The 22,500-nt window shown below is 49.5% G+C and overlaps 2 protein-coding genes across 4 annotated transcripts in view; one reads left to right on the top strand and one right to left on the bottom strand.

The window, feature by feature from the left end:
* LOC113802709 (protein O-linked-mannose beta-1,2-N-acetylglucosaminyltransferase 1-like) overlaps positions 1 to 22,500 on the bottom strand; it is a 658,355-nt gene that overhangs the window by 202,528 nt on the left and 433,327 nt on the right. The window lies entirely within an intron of this gene.
* Positions 8,980 to 13,138, top strand: LOC138859259 (proline-rich protein 36-like). The gene is made up of 5 exons (XM_070113477.1): positions 8,980 to 9,086; positions 9,142 to 10,671; positions 10,938 to 11,126; positions 11,322 to 12,458; positions 12,577 to 13,138. Exons 1-5 carry the CDS (start codon positions 8,980 to 8,982, stop codon positions 13,136 to 13,138), a joined length of 3,525 nt encoding a protein of 1,174 aa, XP_069969578.1.

Below are 22,500 nucleotides of genomic sequence, written 5' to 3'. Positions count from 1 at the left end.
TCTGTTTGACGAACTGACTGAACTGAACTGTCTGTCTGTCTGTCTGTCTATCTGCCTGTGCCTGTGTGTCTGTCTGTCTGTCTATCTGCCTGTGCCTGTGTGTCTGTCTGTCTGTCTATCTGCCTGTCTATCTACCTGTGTCTGTGATTCTGGGATATGGAGTGTGGGATGTGGGGGTGTGGGGTTGGGTGGTGTAGGTAAGGTTGGGGTGTGGGGGGAGCGGAGTGGAGGTGGGGAGAGAGGGAAGGTATGGGGAGTGAGGAAGAGCCGAAGGGAACGAAATGAAGGGAAAAAGATGTAATCAAAGAGGTGAAAAAAAGGAGTAAATAGGAAAGTGAGAAAGAAAGAGTCAAATGAGGTAAAGAGAATGGGAAGAGAGAAAGAGGAAAAGGAAGCGGGAAAAGAACAAAGGAAAGTGGGGAAGGAGAAAGGGGGAAAAAGAGGCCAAAGGGCAAGAGGAAAGAGGAAGAAAGTGGGAAAGGGGAAAAATGAGAATTAGAAAAGGGTGAAGAGGGGAGAACAAGAAAAGAGAGGAAAAGGGGAGAAAGAGAAAAGAGAGGAAAAGGGAGAGAAAGAGGAAAGAGGGAAAAGGGGGAGAAAGAGAAAAGAGAGGAAAAGAAGAGAGTAAAAGGAGGGAGGGAGGGAGTGAGGGAGGCACAGGCCGTCGCGCCCTCCCATCCACTTGACGAAAACACAATTTCGCTGACAACGTAAAAGGGGTTCCTAACTTTAATTAGCATTCTTAACCTAATTAAAACTTCCCCCAAAAGCAGCTTAACAACCAAGGCTCCCTAACTTCTGCGGCTTTTAACACAATGGAATCTTTTCAGCTGATTACGAGAAACCCCTCTCACTCTCATCCTTTCTCTCTCTCTCTCTCTCTCACTCTCATCCTCTCTCTCTCTCTCTCTCTCTCTCTCTCTCTCTCTCTCTCTCTCTCTCTCTCTCTCTCTCTCTCTCTCTCTCTCGCTCGTCTCTTAGTTCTGTGAACTCCCCAACTCCTACTAATTAAACGCTCCCCTCCTCCTCCCCCCACCTCTGCCCTTTCCTCCTACCACGTCGTCTGCCTCTCCTCCTTTTCCCCATTCCCCTCTCCCCTCTCCTCCACCTTCATCTTCATCTTCTTCTTCTTCCATCCTCCCACTCCTACCCCCTTTCCCCCTCCCTCCTCCTCCTCCTCCCCTCATCCCTTTCCACCTCCTCCTCCTCCCCTCACCCCCTCTATTCCTCCTCCCCCTAACCTTCTTCTCCCCCTTTCCCCTCTCTTCCTCCTCCTCTTTCCCCTTCCCCCTCCCCTCACCCCCTTTCCTCCACCTCCTCCCCTCCCCTCTCATCCACCCCTCCCTTCACCCTCTTTCCTCCCTCCCCTCACCCCCCTTTCCTCCTCAACTTCTTCCTCCCTCCCCCTCACCCCCTTTGCCTCCCTCTCAACTTCCACCTCCTCCTCCCTCCCCACCTCACCCCTTTCCACCTCTCCTCCTCCCCCTCTGCTTCCCCCCTCCGTCCCATCAGCTGGCGGATTAAAGCGCGTGGTGGCGGCCGGGGCGATAGGTCGAGGGGCGAGGGGGACATCCGCGCGTCTTAATCTCGTATTCTCGCCTCTCCATCTCCTTCGTTTTCTCTTATACTCTCTCTCTCTTTCTCTCTTTATTTGTTTGTTTTCTCTCTTGCTTTCTCTTTCTATTTTTTCTTAGTTTCGTATTCTTGTCTCTCCATCTCCTTCGTTTTCTCTTTTTATGCTGTCTCTCTCTTTATTTGTTTTCTCTCTTGCTATCTCTTTATTTTTTCTTAATTTCGTATTCTCGTCTCTCCCTCTCCTTCGTTTTCTCTTTTTATGCTGTCCCTCTCTTTATTTGTTTTCTCTCTTGCTATCTCTTCCTATTTTTTTTCTTAATTTCGTATTCTCGTTTCTCCATCTCTTTCGTTTTCTTTCTTATGCCCTCTCTCTCTTTATTTGTTTTCTTTCTTGCTATCTCTTTCATTTCTTCTGCTTATGCTTTGCATTTCTTTCCTTCTCTTTCTCTCTGTCGGTGTCTATCTCTGTAACCGATCGAGCAACCGAGAGACAGACAGACAGACAGACAAACCGATTGAACTTCTCTTCCCTGTCTAATACTCTCTATTCTTCTCTTTCTTACATCTAAAACCAAGAGAGGGAAAATAACGGTGGCAGAAAAGCGAAGGTAGAAGACCGAGAGAAAGAAAAATAGGGAAAAAAGGAGGAAGGCGAAGAAAGAAAGACAAGAAGAGGGAGGAAAAGAAGAAAACGAGGGAAGAGCAAGAAGAGCAAGAAGAAAACAAGGGAAGGGGAAGAAATGAAAGGAGAAGAAGAAAAGAGAAGAAAATAAAGAAATGAAAGAAAAAAGTAGAGAAAGAAGGAAAAGGAGAACAAAAATAAGAACAAAAAGAAGAAATGAAAGGAGAACGAAGAAAATAAAGAAGAGAAAAGAGAAAGAAGGAAAGGAAGAAGGAGGAGGAGGAAGAGAAGGAAGATGATCTCGCGAGTGGCTTAACATGTTCCCTGCGGAGAGACAAAAGGCCTTAGCCAAAGACCGGAGTCCAAAGCCTTCCTTCGCGGCCGCCGTTCCATTACGCGGGGGAGGAGGAGGAAGGAGGAAGGGGAGGGAGGAAAGAGGAGGAAGGGGAGGGAGGAAAGAGGAGGAGGAGGAAGGGGGATGGAGGTGGAGGTGGAAGGGGGAGGGAGGGAGGGAAGGTAGGAGGGTGGAGGGAAGGGAGGAGGGAGGAGGGAGGGAGGAAGGTGGTGGGAAGGTGGGGGAGGAAAGGGAGGAGGAGGAGGAGGAAGGAGGAGAAGAGGAAAGGAAGGAAGGGGAGGAGGAGGAGAGGAAGGGGGGGGGGAGGGAGGAGGAGGAAGGAGAGGAGGAGGGAGGAAAGGAAGAAGGAGGAGGAAGGGAGAGGAAGAGTGGGGGAATAAGGGTGGAAGAGGAAGGGGGAGGAGGAGGAGGAAAAGGAAACAGGGGAGAGAAGGAAAGAGGAAGGGAGAGGAAGACGAGGAGAGAGGAGAAGATGAGAAGGGGGAGGAAGAAGAGGATTAGAACGAAAAATAGAAAAAAAAAAGAAGATGCAGAACAATGACCAGCCCAACGACCAACAACACAAACATCAAACTGCAAACAAACAAACAAACAAACAAGAAAAGCCAACACACAAAATCAACTTCGAGGGTACAGATGGCGGCGGAAGTGTGTCGCTGCCGAAGACCCCGAGACGCAGGAACGAAACTGAACGTAATAAATAAATAAATAAATAAATAAATAAACAACATAGAATAGAATATGCCAATATGTATATGGATAGAAATAAAAAAGACAATAACAAATATATCAATAAATAAATGAGTTACTGGATAAAATAAAGTAATAAAGTAAAATAAATAAATAAATAAATACACAAAACTGCCAAAAACAAACAGGACAGAGTGAAATAAAATAAAAAATAATGAACGAAGGAACGCATGAACAAATGAACAAATCGCCTTTTTCACCTGCACAGCGAGAAGCCACAAAATCAAGTATGGAAATCAAGGGGGTAAGGTAAATAAACAAGGAATTCAGAAAAGGATAAATGGATGAGGCATTAATGAAGAAGGTAACTGGGATAACGAAAGTAACAAATAAAACAAGTACGTAAAAAAAGAAAAAAAAAAAAAAAAAAAAAAAAATATATATATATATATATATATATATATATAAATATATATAGAAATATATATATATATATAGATATATATATGTATATATGTATATATATATATATATATATGTATATTTATATATATATATATATATATATATATATATATATATATATGTACATATATATACACATAATATATCAAATAACTACAACGAAAAAAAAACAGAGAACAAATAAAAAATAAGACCAATAAAACTAAAAGAACAGAGACAAGAAGAAGAAAAAAGAAAAGAAAAGAAAAAAAAGCGAATCAAAGAAACAGCGAAGACGAAAGGAAAAGGGGAAGAGAAAGACAAAGAATTAAAAGCCTCGACCGCAAGAAAGGGTTTCCTTTCCGCCGACCCGCGGAGAGCGAGCGAAAACCTCGGGGTCGCGCGAGCCAAGAAAATAAAGCCCCTTAAGTCAGAATCACGCACACGTACACAAACGCACACACACACATACACACACAAGCGCACACATCCAAGCACACACACACACACACACACACACACACACACACACACACACACACACACACACACACACACACACACACACACACACACACACACACATGCACACATGCACACATGCACACATACTCACACATACAAACGCACACATCCAAGCACACACACACACATACACACACTGGGCACAGACGAGGTGCAACACCGGACCACTATGCTCTATTATGGATGAGGACGCCTTACGAACACATAGGCTTGAAGGGGCAGGGAGGAGAAAGGAAAAGAAAAGAAATGGAGAGAGAGAGAGAGAGAGAGAGAGAGAGAGAGAGAGAGAGAGAGAGAGAGAGAGAGAGAGAGAGAGAGAGAGAGAGAGGAGAGGAGAGAGAGGAGAGGAGAGGAGGGAGAGGGAGAGGGAAAGAGGGAGAGGGGGAGGGAGAGGGAGAGGAGGAGAGGGAAGGAGAGAGAGAGGGAGAGGGAGGGTAGAGAGAGAGAGAGAAAGAGAGAGAGAGAGAGAGAGAGAGAGAGAGAGAGAGAGAGAGAGAGAGAGAAAATTTAAACAACAATAACCATATCAAAGAATCAACACTACAACAAATACAACGATAACAATAATAATTATAAAAAAAGTTACGCAGCGTCGAGACAAAAAACAATAACAACAATGACAATAAAACCAAAATAAACACACAGAAAGGCAGAAAAATAGAGGGAGATCCCACACACAAAAGCAGCGAGGTGACGCGGTGAGTGTCAGCTAATCTCCTTGCGTGCCAATCTTGCCCCCTGCCCCCCTGCCCCCTTCCCCTCTCCCTTACCCCCTCCCTGCCCTCTCCTTCCTTCCTTCCTTCCTTCCCTCCCTCCTTCCCTCTTTCTCCATTTGTCTCCATCCTTTAATAGCTGCCTCCCCCATCCCCTTCTCCTTCGACTCCCTACCCTTCCCCTCCCCTTTGGGAATCCTTCCCTACCTCTGTTCCCCATCCCTCTTCCCCTCCCTCATCCCCCTTCCCTCCCAGCTCACATCCATAATGCATAGCCTACCCTTCCCTCACCCTGTCCACAAATCCCCATCCACTCTTCCCTCCTCATCCCCCTCCCTTCCAACCAAGCCGTCAGGAACCAGACTATCGCGTCCGGCTTGACGTAAGGAAAAATTCTTTGGCTTGCAGGGAGGAATGCGTCCCCTCGAAAAATCTTTCCCCTCTCCCTGTCCTTATCCTTAAAGGAATGTCAGCACGCGTCAGGGGATGTCAGCTTGCAAGACGATCGGGGCATAAAGATGGAGTTGCAGTAGAAGGGAAGGGTAGGGAGAGGAGGAGAGGAGGGGATGGGAGGGAAGGGAGGAGAGAGGAGAGGAGAGGAGATGAGAAGAGAGGAGAGGAGAGGGGTGGGGTGGGGTGGGGTGGGGAGGAGGGGGAGGGGGAGGGAGGGAGAGGTGAGGAGAGGAAGGGAGGGAAGATAGGGTGGGTGAGGGTGGAGAGTGAGAGTGAGGGGTGAGGAGAGGAGAGGAGGAAAAGGAGAGGAGAGGAGAGGGAGAGGAGAGGAGAGGAGAGGGAGGGGGAGGGGGGGGGGGAGGGAGGAGGGGGAGGAGAAGAGAGAGAGAGAAAGAGAAGAGGAGAGGGATAGAGAGGGAGGGGAGGGGAAAGGAGAAGGAGGGGAGAGGAGGAGAGGGAGAGGAGAGAGGAGAGGAGAGGAGAGGAGGAGAGGGAGGGAGGAAGAGGAGGAGGAGAGGAGAGGAGAGGAGAGGAGGAGGAGAGGAGAGGAGAAGGAGAGGAAGAGGAGAAGAAGAAGAAGAAGAAGAAGAGAGAAGAGAGAGAGAAGAGAAGAGAAGAGAAGAGAAGAGAAGAGAAGCGAGGAGAGAGGAGAGAGGAGAGAGGAGAGGGGAGAGGTGAGGAGATGAGAAGAGAGGAGAGGGGAGAGGGGAGGAGAGAAGAGGATAAGAGAGAGAAGAGGAGAAGAGAGGGGAGAGGTGATGTGAGGGGAGAGGATAGCTTTTTCAGAGACCTTTTCATGAAAGCTTTTTCAGAGACTCTACCAGGTTACATTTAAAGTCGAGGATACTTTTCATTTTACTTTACCTTGCCCGAAGATACTCTACTTCACCTGGTCACACAAAAGATACATTTTAAGATACTTTACCTGGCTACACTCAGAGAAACGCGAAGCCTCTCCTCGTCACTCACCTGTAAAGGAAAGAAAGAAAATCGTTAGCATCGAAAATCAATTAATTTAATTCTCCTCCCCCCTCTGTATTTGTTTCTTGAAGCTTTCACAAGACCCCAGATCCATCCCAACTCCCCAACTCCAACCCAGTCTTCTCCCCCAAACCAACTCCTCACTCCAATCCTAATCCAACAGCCCTTCTCAAATCCCCGTCCCCCCATCCCTCTCCCCATCCATCCCACACCCAACTCTCTCCACTCGATCCCAAACTCGCTACATCATCCCCCACTCCCACCCCAACTCCCCTATCTCCCTCCCACTCCAATTCCCCAATCCCCACTCCCTTTAATTCTACACCAATCCCCCACTCTCACCCCAACTCCCCACTCCCACCCCAACTCCCCCATCCCTCACTCCCACCCCAACTCCCCATCCCCAAACCCACCCCCCCTCCTCCAGCCACCTCCAGAGTGCCCACTCCCCGGGGCGATAACCACAGGTGCGTCCCCGCCACCTGTTGCTCGGCCCGCCGCCATCTTCGCAGCTGGTCTCGCGTCGCCGCTGCAGCCCTCCGTGAAGAGAAGTCACTCTACACCACACGCTCAATAAACGTACCAAAGTAAAGTAAGTAAAGTAAACCACACACCCAATAAACGTACGAAAATAAAGAAAAGTAAAGGAAAGGAAAGGAAAGTAAAGTAAAAAAAAAAAAAAAAAAAAGCTCAACACTATACACTAGCGGCCGGTTGCTTAAAACTGTGCGAGGTCCGACCCAATGACTATTCATTATCCGGACATGCATATACACAAAAATAATTGCATATCTGTCTATCTGTCTGATTTATATATACATAAATGGATGTATGTCTATCCATCCGATAGATATACATTCATCTACCTAACTGCTCGTTTGATATGCATGTCTAGACTGATAGATAAGCATTTAGTTCTCTATTTACGCATGTCAAATATCCGAATATTCACTGGGTCTTTCTTCGCAAAATTCTAACAAACCGACCGTAGGAGTGTACAGCGAAGATCGGAGGCGAGACAAGGGGCAATCAAACCCATTTACGTACGAAACCGGAGATAGCGACGATACGAAAAAAAAAAAATCTTCGTATGAAACCGGAGATAGTGACGATACGAAAAAAAAAGAAAAAATCTTCGTACGAAACCAGAGATAACGACGATAGGAAAGAAAAAAAAATCTTCGTACGAAACTGGAGATAGCGACGATACGAAAGAAAGAAAGAAAGAAAAAAAAAAAATCGACAGTAATCAAGATACCCCATAAAACCATCCCACCCACCTACCCATGACCCCCCTCCCCTTCCCCCCCCCAATATCCCCAACCGCATTTCCACCCTCATTAGAGATAACCTAATTAACCAGTCACGATAAGCCGCCAAATGACTGCCGTGGCGGAGGCAATTAGCGCGCCTTCAAAACAGGAGGTGGATTTCGATCGGCAGCCGAGTCGTGTCGTCGTCGTCGTCGTCGTGCTGGTGGTCGTCCCGGGGAAGGCTTTCGGGGAACAAGAGTCGTTTAATCTCAATCGCCGTCTGATTCTCTCTGGCTCCTCCCTTTGACTCCACCATCTGTCTCTGCCATCTGTCTCCACCACTTGGCTCCACCACCTGTGTCGAACATCTAGCTTCACCATCTGTCTCCTCCACCAGTTTCCACCACCTGGCTCCAACATCTGTCTCCTCCACCAGTTTCCACCACCTGGCTCCAACATCTGTCTCCTCCACCAGTTGCCACCACCTGCCGACAACATCATCTCCTCCACCTGAGTTTCCACCACCTGGCTCCAACATCTGTCCTCCACCAGGTTGCCACCACCTGGCTCCAACATCTGTCTCCTCCACCTGTTTCCACCGCACCTGGCTCCAACATCTGTCTCCTCCACTTGTTTCCACCACCTGGCTCCAACATCTGTCTCCTCCATAGGTTTCCACCACTGGCTCCAACATCTCTGTGCTCCTCCACCAGTTTGCCTACCACCAAAAAAACTCAAACATCTGTCTCCTCCACCAGTTTCCACTTTTCCCCTGGCTCCAACATCTGTCTCCTCCACCAGTTTTCTTCCACCTGGCTCCAACATCATCTTGTCTCCACTCCACCAGTTTCCCACCACCTGGCTCCAACATCTGTCTCCTCCACCCAAGTTGCACTGCCTGGCTCCAACATCTGTCTCCTCCACCAGTTTCCACCACCTGGCTCCAACATCTGTCTCCTCCACCAGTTTCCACCACCTGGCTCCAACATCTGTCTCCTCCACCAGTTTCCACCACCTGGCTCCAACATCTGTCTCCTCCACCAGTTGCCACCACCTGGCTCCAACATCTGTCTCCTCCACCAGTTTCCACCACCTGGCTCCAACATCTGTCTCCTCCACCAGTTGCCACCACCTGGCTCCAACATCTGTCTCCTCCACCAGTTGCCACCACCTGGCTCCAACATCTGTCTCCTCCACCAGTTTCCACCACCTGGCTCCAACATCTGTCTCCTCCACCAGTTTCCACCACCTGGCTCCAACATCTGTCTCTCACCACAGTTTCACCACCTGAGCTCACAACATCTGTCTCCTCCTGGTTTGCACACCTGGCTCCAACATCCCTGTCTCCTCCACCAGTTTCCACCACCTATGGCTCCAACACATCTGTCTCCTCCGCAGTTTCCTCACACAAACCTGGCTCCAACTTGCATCTGTCTCTCCTCCACCAGTTTCCACCACCTGGCTCCAAGCACGCTGTCTCCTCCACCAGTTTCCACCACCACAAGCTCTTAACATCTGTCTCCTCACCAGGTTTTCCACCACCTGGCTCCAGCATCATCTCCTCCCACCAGTTTCCACCACCTGGCTCCAACATCTGTCTCCTACCAGACTTACCACCTGGCTCCAACATCTGTCTCCTCCACCAATTTCTGCCACACACAAACCAACACCCCATCCTGTCTCCTCCACCAGTTCCTCACCTGGCTCCAACATCTGTCTCCTCCACCAGTTGCCACCACCTGGCTCCAACATCTGTCTCCCTCACCAAGTTTCCCACCACAAACTGGCTCCAACATCTGTCTCCTCCCGCAGTTCCACCACCTGGCTCAAACACTCTGTCTCCTCACCCAGTTTCCACCCACCTGGCTCCAACATCTGTCCTCCTCCACAGTTGCCACCACCTGGCTCCAACATCCTGTCTCCTCCACCAGTTTCCCACCCACCTGGCTCCAACATCTGTCTCCTCCACCAGTTGCCACCACCTGGCTCCAACATCCTGTCTCCTCCACCAGTTGCCACCCACCTGGCTCCCAACATCTGTCCTCCTCCACCAGTTGCCACCACCTGGCTCCATCTGTCTCCACTCCACCAGATTACCTACCACCTGGCTCCAACATCTGTCTCCTCCACCAGTTGCCACCACCTGGCTCCAACATCTGTCTCCTCCACCAGTTTCCACCACCTGGCTCCAACATCTGTCTCCTCCACCAGTTGCCACCACCTGGCTCCAACATCTGTCTCCTCCACCAGTTTCCACCACACCTGGCTTCCAACATCTGTCTCCTCCACCAAAGTTATCCACCACCTGGCTCCAACATCCTGTCTCTCACAGGTGCCACCACCGCTGGCTCAACATCTGTCTCTCTCCTGGGCGTTGCCACCACCTGGCTCAACATCTGTCTGCCTCACCAGTTTCACACCGCCTGGCTCCAACATCTGTCTCTCTGATTTCCACCACCTGGCTCAAGCTGTCTGTCTCCTCCACCGATTTCCACCCACCTGGCTCAACATCTGTCTCCTCACCAGTTGCCACACCTGGCTCCAACATCTGTCTCTACCCAGTTTTTACCACCTGGCTCAACATCTGTCTCCTCCACCAGTTGCCACCACCTGGCTCAACATCTGTCTCCTCCACCAGTTCCACCACCTGGCTCCCAACATCCTCCTCCTCCACCAGTTGCCACCACCTGGCTCAACATCTGTCTCCTCCACCAGTTGCCACCACCTGGCTCCAGCATCCTTCTCTTCCAGTTTCCACCACCTGGCTCCAACATCTGTCTCCTCCACCAGTTTCCACCACCTGGCTCCAACATCTGTCTCCTCCACCAGTTTCCACCACCTGGCTCCAACATCTGTCTCCTCCACCAGTTTCCACCACCTGGCTCCAACATCTGTCTCCTCCACCAGTTTCCACCACCTGGCTCCAACATCTGTCCTCCACCAGTTGCCACCACCTGGCTCCAACATCTGTCTCCTCCACCAGTTTCCACCACCTGAAACTGCAACATCTGTCTCCTCCACCAGTTTCCCACCACTGGCTCCAACATCTGTCCTCCTCTGGTGCCACCACCCACAAGCTCCAACATCTGTCTCCTCCTGATTTTTACTGGCTCCAACATCTGTCTCCTCCACCAGTTGCCACCACCTGGCTCAACATCTGTCCTCCACCAAAGTTGCCACCACCTGGCTCCAACCTCCTGTCTCCTCCACCAGTTGCCACACCTGGCTCAACCTCCGTCTCCTCCCACCAGTTGCCACCCACCTGGCTTAACATCTGTCTCCTCACCAGTTTCACACTTTAAACCAACATCTGTCTCCTCCACCAGTTGCCACCACCTGGCTCAACATCCTGTCTCTCTCCATGGTTTCACCACCTGGCTCAACATCTGTCTCCTCACCAGTTTCCACCTGGCTCCAGCATCTGTCTCTCACCAGTTGCCACCACCTGGCTCCAACATCCTGTCTACTCACAGTTGCCACCGCACCTGGCTCCCAGCATCTGTCTCCTCCCACCAGTTCCACCACCCAAGCCAGCATCTGTCTCCTCACTAGTTTCCACCACTGGCTCCAGCATCTGTCTCCTCCACCAGTTTCCACCACACCTGGCTCCAACACATCTGTCTCCTCCACCAGTTTCACCACCTGGCTCCAACATCTGTCTCCCTCCACCAGTTGCACCACTGGCTCCAACATCTGTCCTCCTCCCAAAGTTGCCACCACCTGGCTCCAACATCTGTCTCCTCCACCAGTTTCCACCACCTGGCTCCAGCATCTAATCTCCTCACACCAGTTGCCACCACCTGGCTCCAACATCCTGTCTCCCTCCACCAGTTGCCACCACACCACGACTCCAACATCTGTCTCCTCCACCCAGTTTCCACCACCTGGCTCCAACATCTGTCTCCTACACCAGTTTCCACCACCTGGCTCCAACATCTGTCTCCTCCACCAGTTTCTGCCTGGCTCCAACATCTGTCTCCTCCACCAGTTTCCACCACCCTGGCTCCAACATCTCTGTCTCCTCCACCAGGTGCACCCAGCACCACCTGGCTCCAGCATCTGTCCTCCTCCACCAAGTTGCCACCACCTACCAAGCTCCACCATCTGTCTCCTCCACCAGTTTTACACCACCTGGCTCCAACATCTGTCTCCTCCACCAGTTTCCACCACCTGGCTCCAACATCTGTCTCCTCCACCAGTTACCACCTAGGCTCCAGCATCTGTCTCCTCCACCAGTTGCCACCACCCATGGCTCCAACACATCTATCTCCTCCACCAGATTGCCACCACCTGGGCTCCAACATCTGTCTCCTCCACCCCAGGCCACTTTCCACCTGGCTCCAACATCTGTCTCCCTCCACCAGTTTCCACCACCTGGCTCCAACATCCTGTCCTCCTCCACCAAAGTTGCCACCACCTGGCTCCAACATCTGTCTCCTCCACCAGTTGCCACCACCTGAGCTTCAACATCCTGTCTCCTCCACACCAGTTTCCACCCACCTGGCTCCAACATCCTGCTCTCCTCTCCCAGTTGCCCACCACCTGGCTCCAACATCTGTCTCCTCCACCAGTTTCCACCACCTGGCTCCCAACATCTGTCTCACTCCACCAGTTTCCTGCCTAGCTCCAACATCTTGTCTCCTCCACCAGTTTCCACCACCTGGCTCCAACATCTGTCTCCTCCACCAGTTTCCACCACCTGGCTCCAACATCTGTCTCCTTCCACCTGATTGCCACCACCTGGCTCCAACATCTGATCTCCTCCACCAGTTGCCCCCACCTGTCTCCAACATCTGTCTCCTCCACCAGTTTCCACCACCTGGCTCCAACATCTGTCTCCTCCACCAGTTGCCACCACCTGGCTCCAACATCTGTCTCCTCCACCAGTTTCCACCACCTGGCTCCAACATCTGTCTCCTCCACCAGTTTCCACCACCTGGCTCCAACATCTGTCTCCTCCACCAGTTTCCACCACCTGGCTCCCAGCATCTCCCCTCTCCTCCACCAGTTTCCACTACCTGGCTCCAACACTCTGTCTCCTACACCAGTTTCCACCACCTGGCTCCAACATCTGTCTCCTCCACCAGTTGCCACCATCTGTCTCCCCCACCAACCTCCACCATCTGGCTCCACCATCTGGCTCCCCCACCAACCTCCACCATCTGGCTCCACCATCTGGCTCCCCCACCAACCTCCACCATCCACCACCACCCGCCGACTCACCCTTTGGATCACGACATCGCCCATGAACACATCCCTTCAGCGCCTTCCCAGGATCCTAAATGACATCGCAGTTACTCCAGCGATCCTGCAGGACAGTCCCACGATCCTGCGGAATGGTGCCGTGGTCTGGGAGGCTCCTGGAATGTGCACACTCCCGGTGAATACTCCCGGTCTCGAGGGAATATTTCTAAGGTCTGAGGGAGTATCGGCTGCTCTGGTACATCACCGGTTTACGAAGATCACGAAAGAGCGAATATTTTATGCGGATATTGCTACCGTCTTCCACACGCCGAAACGCATTTAGTTAGTAGCATGCAATATATTCGTATTTCCCACGGTCTACAATCTTTTCCCACGGTACGAAGACTTTTTCCCACGGTTCGAAAAAGCTTTCTCCCGGTTCCGAGAAGCTTTTCCCAAGTTCCTGAGTGCTTCAAGTTTTACCCCGGGCTTTGAAAAGTAGATCTCGGTTCAAAGACTTTTTTTCTTTTTTTTTTGTAGGTTTGTTTCATTTCGAGATTCGGAGAAACACTCCCACGGTTCCAAGAAGGTTTCCCACGGTACCAAAAATTTTCCCACGGTCTTACACAACGAAAAAAAAAAACAGCAACAACAAACATTCCCACGGTCCCCTCCTCCACCCCACCCTAACCCCCAGCACTAAACATCATAACCCTCCCCACACCCCCTACTGGGCGCCTCCCTCCCCCTGCCCCCCCCCCAACGCCCTAAATTCCTGTTTGCTGCCGTTTCGAGACAAGAGAGGCAATCGGTGCCTTCACCTCCCCTACCCCACACATGTACCTCACCTCTTTCCTCTCTCCGACCTTCATGTAGCGGTCATCAGGGCTGGTGCTTCTCTCTTGATTAATCGCTACATCAATTATTCGCCTCGTGAGAAAGAGGGAGAGAGGGAGGTAGGGAGGGATGGAGGGTGAAGTGAGGGAGAGAGGGAGGGAGGGAGGGATGGAGGGTGAAGTAAGTGACGGAGAGAGGGAGGGAGAAAGAGAGAGGGGGAGAGAGAGGGAGAGGAGGAGAGAGACCTAAAACGGGTCGTGTAGGTTTGGTGGAACAACCTTAAACGACCCGAATGACATAAAACGACCCCGAACGACCTAAAAAGACCCGAACGACCTAAAACGGCCCCGGACGACCTAAAACGACCCCGGATAACCTAAAACGACTCCAAACGACCTAAAACGATCCCAAAGACATAAAACGGCCCCGAACGACCTAAAACGACTCCAAACGACCTAAAACGATCCCAAAGACATAAAACGGCCCCGAACGACCTAAAACGAACCTGAACGACCTAAATCGACCCGGACGTCCTAAAACGACCAGGACGACAAGCAAACCAACGACCCGCGCATCCGATCCTAATCCTAAATGAGCCAACAAGACCTCCAATCACGGATTAGCATCTCCCAATCAACTTAGCCCCCGAATCTGAATATGTGACAGCGATTGGCTTTGTGGAAATCCTGACTGAAAAGCAAAAGTAACAATAATAATAATAATAATAATAATAATAATGATGATGATGATGATGATGATGATGATGATGATAATAGTAGTAATGATAATAGCAATGATAATGATGATAATAATGATAATGATGATGATAATAATAATAATAATAATAATAATAATAATAATAATAATAATAATAATGATAATAATAATAATGATGCCTTTGAAAGAATAAAAGAGAAGTCTATGCTAATTAACCTTTTAAAACTATCCTCGTTACCGGCATGTAATATGAACCTTTTTTTTAAATTCTAAATGATTAAATGGCTTTCTTCCTGACTGGATTAATGTGACACGAGGACCTTTGCGATCTTTTTTATCTTCGATAATGCTGATTGGGCGCATGAAGCTGGGGGGGGGGGGTTATCCAGACAGTCAGAGATGTCTTGTCATTTTCTTCTTACTTATCCCCCTCCTTTTCTTCGTCTTCTCCTCTTCCTACCCCTCTTTTCTTCTTCTTCTATGTCGTCTTCTTCCTGTCCCTATTTCTTTCTTTCGTTCTTCCTTTCTTCTTTTTCTTCTTCTGCTTCTCCTCCTCTTCCTCCTCCTCCTCCTTCTTCTTTCTCTTCCTCGTCCTCTTCCTCCTTTGCCTTCCCCATTTCAGCATTTCGCCTTTCTGAATTTGCTTCTCCTTTTCCTCCTTCTCTCCCTCCGTCTTTTCTTCCCTCTCTTTATCCCCTTTCCTCCTCCTTTCTCCCTGCCCTTCATTTCCTTGCCTCCTCCTCCGCCCCTCCTCCCCATCTCCCTCCATCACCATAAGGCTAAGAAGCCGGAACTCTCGAACCTTTGACTTCCATAAACATTAATTTCCTGTTGCTTTCCCGTCGCAGGATCTCTCCCTCCCCCTCCTCCCTCCCTCCGTTCCCTCCCCTCCCCTCAACCCCCCCCACCACAATACCCTACCCTCTATTCTCTCCTCCCCTCGTGCCCTCCCCTCCCTTAACCCCTTCCCCCCATGCCCTACCCTTAACCCCTCCCCCACTACCTTCCCCTCAACCCCTTCCCTCATACCCTCCCCTCAACTCCTCCCCCACACCTTCCCCTCAACCCCTCCCCCCCCCTGCATGCGAAAGGAGCTCCGGTAATGCAGAGGAAGCGAAAGGAGGGAGAGCCGAGAAGAGGCAGAGGATATTGGAAGCCGTAGGAGGGAGTAAGAGCAGACAAAGACGAAATAGAAGACGATAATAAAAATCAAGCACAAGGGATAATGATAATGTCAATAATAAAGATAACAATAATAATAACAATAATAATAATAATAACATTAATTACATTACCAGATTAGGCAATAATAACAACGACGAAGATAATGATAACGTTAATGAAACAATAACAAGAACAACAATAGCATTAACAACAACAATAATGATAATAACAACAAACCAACAAGAAAAATAACAACAACAATAATGATAACGATAACAACAAACCAACAAAGAAAACAACAAGAAAAATAACAACAATAAGAATGATAACGATAACCACAAACCAACAAGAAAAACAACAACAATACTGATTACAACAACAACAACAAAACAAAACAACAACCAGTAAAACAAACAAACATACAAACGAAGACGCCCCGACCCGAAACGGCGACAAGAAGACACGTTAAAATTTGACACACCAAAAGAAGTGATTAGCTTTATCCGTCCACACATGTCAACCGGTCTTTTTCGTCGCTCATGTCGGTGTCTGTGGGTGGGGGGTGAGGGGTGGGGGTGGGGAGGGAGAAGGGAAAAAAAAAAAATCTCTGCTGATATGACATGTTTTCTTAAAAAGGACACGTCCCTCTTTCTCTCTTTTCTTGCGGCGAGAGAGAGAGAGAGAGAGAGAGAGAGAGAGAGAGAGAGAGAGAGAGAGAGAGAGAGAGAGAGAGAGAGAGAGAGAGAGAGAGAGAGAGAGAGAAAGAGAGAGAGAGAGAGATGGGGGAGACTGATAGGGAGAAAGGGAAGGGAGGGAGTAGGGGGAAGATGGGGAGGGAAGAAGGAGGAGGGAGGAAGGGGAGGGAGGAGGGAAAGGAGGAGGAGTGAATGGATGAAAGCTTAGCAGGTTGGAATGAGGGAAGGCGAGATAGGGAGGCAGCAATGAGAAGGTGGGAAGGAAGGAGGGCGAGAAAGAGAAGGAAGGAGGGCGAGAAAGAGAAGGAAGGAGAGAAAGGGACGGGCCTCTATTTTTCAACAAAACTACAAGAGATTCCACTAAGATACCTAACATCTTCCCGCAGGAGTACCCTCACGAAGAACATATCTTTCCTGAAAAATAAAGAGACAGAAAATTAAATTACCCCCCCTCCCCCCACCCCCCACCCCACCCCCCAAAAAACAGCGACAAGAAATCTACCAAAACTCTTAATACAATAAAAATATTTTTTTGGCCCACTGTGAGAACAAATAAAAAATGACGCTCCTCTCACCAACAAATCACACCCCACCCTCACCTCCCCTCCCTTCCCCTCCCTCCCCGCACCCCCACACGAGCTCCTCATGTGAAAAAAAGCAATAATTCTGTTATATCTGATAAAAGGTAGGTGCCTGTCTCCCTCCTCCCCCCTCTCCCCTCTGAGGGAAGAATTACATTAACCCCCTCCCCGTTCTTGCCCTTTCTCCCTCCACCAACATGCCAGCCTCTCCTGCCTCTCCTCCCTGTCCCCCTCCCCTCTCCGTCCTTGTCCCCCTCCCTCTCTCCGACCTTGCCCCCCCCATCTCTCCGACCTTGTACCCCCTCCCCCTCTCCATCCCTGCCCTCCTCCCTTCCCCATCTAGCTCCCTTCCCTATCCCACCCACTCCCTTCCTATCCCTCTACCCCACTCCCTTCCCATCCCCTCTCCCCTCTCCCTTCCTCATCCCAACCCCCTCTTCCCTACGTCCTCCTTACCCCCCCCCCCCCCAGCACCCCTCCCTCCCCCCTGCCTGTCCGAGCCGATACAAACAACTCGACGCCAACAATACGTAAGCGTCAATAAGCTACGACACTTGTGTATTGGGCGGGTTAGTCCTGGCTGCGTCGACACGGTCAGCCTCCACGCCCTCGCCCTCCCACCCCCTACCCACCCCTTCTGATGATAGATATGAATGCATACATGTGGGTGGAGGTACTTACAGACGCACATATACTCATGTAGACACGCGTGCATCTTAAAATGCACTTACTTACACACAAGCACTAAAACGCACACACTAATACAGGCACACAACATTACTCCATACCATACACAGGCAGGCACCCACATTTACCCACGTTCACACACACACACACACACACACACGCACACACACACACACACACACACACACACACACACACACACACACACACACACACGCACACGCACACACACACACGTCCACACACACACACACGTCCACACACACACACACACGTCCACACTCGGACAATGGCACTCTCGGCCCAACAAAAGAGTCGGAATACAGACACAATCACCGCGACGTCAAACCATATTGATAGGCCGTCCCGCTCCGGCCCGACCCGCACCCCGTGGCACCGTCGACATCGTTACCGTGCCACTCTCCCCCCCTTCCCCCTCTCCTCTCCCCTTCCCCACCCTAAAAGCATCTGGCACTCCCATTCTCCTTTCCTCTGGCACTGATTAGGATTCGGTCTCGGGATTTGGGAGGCGGAGTCACGGCCTGTCACCAAACGGGCCACTGGAGTCACACACACCCTGATGAGAGAGGGCGGGAGGGTGGGAAGTAGGAGGGGGGGAGGGAGAGTCTGGAAAGAGGGCGACAGGGAGAAGGGAGGGGAGAGGAGAGAGAGAATCTGGAAGGGGAAGGGAGGGAAGAGGGGAGAGAGAATTAGGAAGGGGAAGGGAGGAAGGAGAGGAAAGAAGGGGAGAAAATCTGGGATAATGACGGGAGAGAGAAGAGAGGGAAGAAGAGGGGAGAAAGAGAACCTGGAAGGGGCGGGAGGAAGGACATGGAATCACTCCCTCCACCCTCCCCCCCTCCCCCCCACCAACCTCTCCCTCCCGGCACACAAACCCCTCACCCTCTTCCACAACGACACGACTTCCCCTCCCGCCCCTCACTGCCCTCCACCCTCTCCACCCCTTGGCCCCCTTTCCCAATGGCGGAGAGGGGTTGGTGCCCTTGCCTCGCGGGTTAACACTACCCCTTAGCCTGACCACTCCTCCTGTGCCATTATCTCCCCAGGAGAGGCACCATTTTCCTTCCCGTTGCTCGGACCGGTCCTGCTCTTGGCGGAAGGTTGCGAATGCTGAGAGATAAAGAGGGAAAGGAAGGAAGGAAGGAGGGGGGAAGGAAGGGAGGGAGGGAGGGGGGAAGGAAGGAAGGGAGAGAGGGAGGAAGTAAGGAAGGAGAGAAGCGAATGAGGGAGGAAGGAAAGAAGCGAAGGAGGGAGGGAGGGAGGAAGGAAAGAAGCGAGGGAGGAACAAGGGGAGGGAGGGATAAAGGGAAGGAAGGAGATCAGTCAAAATGGAAGAAAGAAGAAGGAGAGTAACATAGAGGAGGAGGGAGGAGATGGATGGAAGGAGGGAGAGCAGAAAGGAGATAAAGAGAGAAAACAGAGAAAATGTACAGCCAATAATGTGTGCACTAGAAAGTTGTGCATGACAGACAGCTAATCTGCTTGCCCCCTCCCCCCCCCAAAAAAAAAATACATATACATATACCCAATTAAGATTAGAAAAAAACAAAAATTTCACCCCCCCCCGTTACCCCCACTCCTCCCCCTGTTGCGAACACCCCCATTATCCGCGACCATCACGACCAAGAACCGCGCGAGACAGTGATAAAAAGATGTTACCTGCATTAGCGACAAATGCAGAAGGAGATGTCTCGAAGTGAATGCAACATGAAAAAAAGACAGAGAAAGAAAAAAACGAAAGAAAAACAGAAAAAGAAAAAAAGAAAAAAGCAGAAAAAACAGAAAAAAAGAAAAAGCAGAAAAAAAAGAAAAACAGAAAAAAAACTCCATAAAAATCTCGTGCAAATCTATGATACCTTCCAGTTTCTCTTCCCGTTCCTCATCAAGAGCCTCGAAAAGAGTTAACAGAAATGCAAATGCAACAAGGCGGCGACAGAACGCGTGATTCCCCGGAGGCCAATCCCCCCCCCCCCCGCAATTGCCTGCGCCGAGACCGTTCCGACCGCAATCATCACATCAACGTCAATCTTTGGGCTTCCTCTAATTTCCTTTAATTCATCTCCGTCTAGATACTTCCGCCTTCTCCTTCCCTCTCCTTCCTTCCCTCCCTCCCTCCCGTTCATCCCGTTTCTCCCTCCGCTTCTCACCCCCTCCCCTCCCATACTCTCCTTCCTCCCATACCCCCAATAATCACCTCCGTCTAGATACTTCCGCCTTCTCCTTTCCTCTCTCCTTCCCTCCAACCCTCCAGTTTATCCCGTTTCTCCCTCCACTTCCTCCCACCCCCTCCCCCCCACCCCCTTCCTCCGTGCCAAGCAAGAGCACTGCATAGGTCTGAGTTACGAACATCCGCCACTTTCCAGCGCCCCGACTCGCCGATGCCACACACGAAACACACACACTCACACATCTACACTTCAAACAACACTCACACAACGTGCCTGCGCTCCCCTTCCGGTGAAACTGGGATACAAAAAAAAAAAATAATAAAAAAAAATAAATAAAAAAGAAAAAAAGAAAAAAGAAAAAAATAAATAAAATAAAGAAAAAAGTAAAATCAAATAAATGAATAAATAAATAAATTAAAACACGGCGGACCGGCGATCGCGACTGCCCGAAAAGCGGTCATGACCTCGCGACCCCCCTCCTCCCCCCAACAGATAGCGATTACTAAAAACCTTGATCCTGTTCTTTGTTTAACAATGATGAAAAATAAATAGATAAATAAACTGTTTGGACTAATATTAATAATAATATACGAATAATAATATTTACTAATGATATATCAATAAAAGTGTTTGTATTGGTTCCTATCTATACAGTAAATATATATCCCACATGATGGATATGATCAAATAAATATATTCATTTTTTTCTACATGAGCTTAAATAATGTTTTATCTTTTTTTTTTATTCTCGCTGGATGTGATTTTGTTTACATGTTCCGTGATTGGCCGAAGGAACCTAAAAGATTATGAATAGCGTTCGCTGATTGGTGGAATTGCTTTACTAGAGCCCTCTGTTGGCCGCCATTAGAATGAGTCGATTTACGATTGTAACTCAACACACCCAAACTACCATTTCTTCGTGAATACCACTTTGCCATCACTGGTAAATGCAATCGTAAATGACCGCCGGCAAATGCGTTACGATCGTATGTTTGCGAATCCGACCCCAGGTTACGAGCGCTCCTTAGTGCATCGGTTTTGGTACCCGCCGGCATTTCTTCGCGCCCACATTATAGATATAAAAAACTATAAATATATATAAACATAAATGTAAATATATATAAACATAAACATAAACATAAATATAAATATATATAAATAAGAATATAAATATTCATATATGCATACACACACACACACACACATATATATATAGTTCGAGCTTTGATCCCCTTTGGGGACGCCTTGGGCTACCTACTTATGGGGCCAGGTGAGTGGGACGAAAATGAACATTTTCATATTTATATATGTATATATATCTATATATGCATATAAATATCTATATGTATATAAATATATATCTATAAACATATAGCTATACACATATATATATTTACATATACATGTACACGAACACGTGCATGTAAATGTATTTTTACACATACATATACATATACATACATACATACATATATATATATATATATATATATATATATATATATATATATATATATATATATGTATGTATATATATATAAAAATGAGATAGATACAGATATAGATATAGATAGAGAGATACAAATACATATATACATACATAAACATATCGCGCGTGCTGGCGCTTGTGCGTGTCAACAAGGACGTAATTACGAGTCCTTATCTATTTCCGCCCCCGACGCCAAGTGTAATCCAACGATCACCTGGACGATTTCCCAGCGGAGTCTGCTGCCACGGCAACGCTGCAAAAGCACAACAAAGGCGACGAAACACAAGGAGGCCGAGAGCAAACAAATGAACGCGGGGCAGAGGCACCAAGCAAGCGGCCAAGCAAGCAAGCAAGCAGCCAGCCAGCCAGCAATTTGGCGAACAAGTAAGGGCATAAAGCGAAATATAAAGCATTATTATTTCTTCCCCCTTCCCCCTTCCCCCTTTCCCTCAACCAGATCCCCCCGGTCTTTCCCCACCCCCCCCGCCAAAGACCACCACGTGGGACCGTAATGCTGGGACGTCACGCGCGCTCCATCATCGCGACGTGAGGGGAAAAAGTGGGGGAACTGGTGGGGGGGGGAGGGAGAGAGAGAGGGAAAAGAGGGAGAGGATATGGGAGGCGAATGGAGGAGGGAGGAGGAAGAAGGAGGAAGGAGGGAGAGAAGGAAGTGGTGGGGAGAGATAGAGAGAGAAAAGCGAGAGGGGAGAAAGAGAAAAGAGAGAGAGAAGAGAAGCGAAGACCGAGGAGAGAGAGAGAGAATGAGAAGAGAGAAGACAGATACAACAAAAGAGCGAGAGAAAATCAGAAAGACGCACAGCAGAACGAGAGAGAAAAAGAGACGGAAACAGAAAGAAATCCGAGAAACGCAAGAGAGAGAAAGGGAGAGACGAACCATAGAATGAGAGACGAACGGAGAGAAGCAGATAAATCACGAAAGGGTTCAAACAGGAGACTTCAGTCGGCGTGTCTGCCAGCCAGCAACCACAACAATGGCCCCATCCTATCGACTCCCAATACTTTTCCACCTCGCCCGCCAGCTCCCCCTCCCCTACCCAACCCCTTCCCCTTCCTCCTTATCTAATTCCCCTCCCCATCCCACTCCTTATCCCCCTCCCCCTCACCCCATCTCTTCCACTTCCTCCTTGTCTCATCCCCCTTCCCCTCCTCCTCCTCCTCCTCCTTATCTCCCTCCCCCTCCCTCATCCCTTGTCCCCACAAGCACCCACCCATCCTCCTTGCACCCTTTCACACACCCCACCTTCTTACCCCCTACCCCCACTATCCCGACCCACACTCTCTCCCCATCCCCTAACCCCACCAACTTCACTCCCCCCAACCTTGCT

This window comes from Penaeus vannamei, chromosome 34 (genome assembly GCF_042767895.1).
Source record: "Penaeus vannamei isolate JL-2024 chromosome 34, ASM4276789v1, whole genome shotgun sequence".
In the NCBI taxonomy this organism is placed as follows: domain Eukaryota; kingdom Metazoa; phylum Arthropoda; class Malacostraca; order Decapoda; family Penaeidae; genus Penaeus; species Penaeus vannamei.
This window is presented reverse-complemented; position numbering and strand designations above follow the sequence as displayed.

Coding starts and splice junctions, on each gene's coding strand:
- LOC138859259 (XM_070113477.1), top strand. CDS start 8,980: ATGGCTCCAACACATCTGTCTCCTCCGCAGTTTCCTCACACAAACCTG. Junction 10,672..10,937: donor CCAACATCTGTCCTCCTCTG/GTGCCACCACCC, acceptor CTCCTCCACCAG/TTGCCACCACCTGGCTCAAC. Junction 12,459..12,576: donor AACATCTGTCTCCTCCACCA/GTTGCCACCACC, acceptor CTCCTCCACCAG/TTTCCACCACCTGGCTCCCA.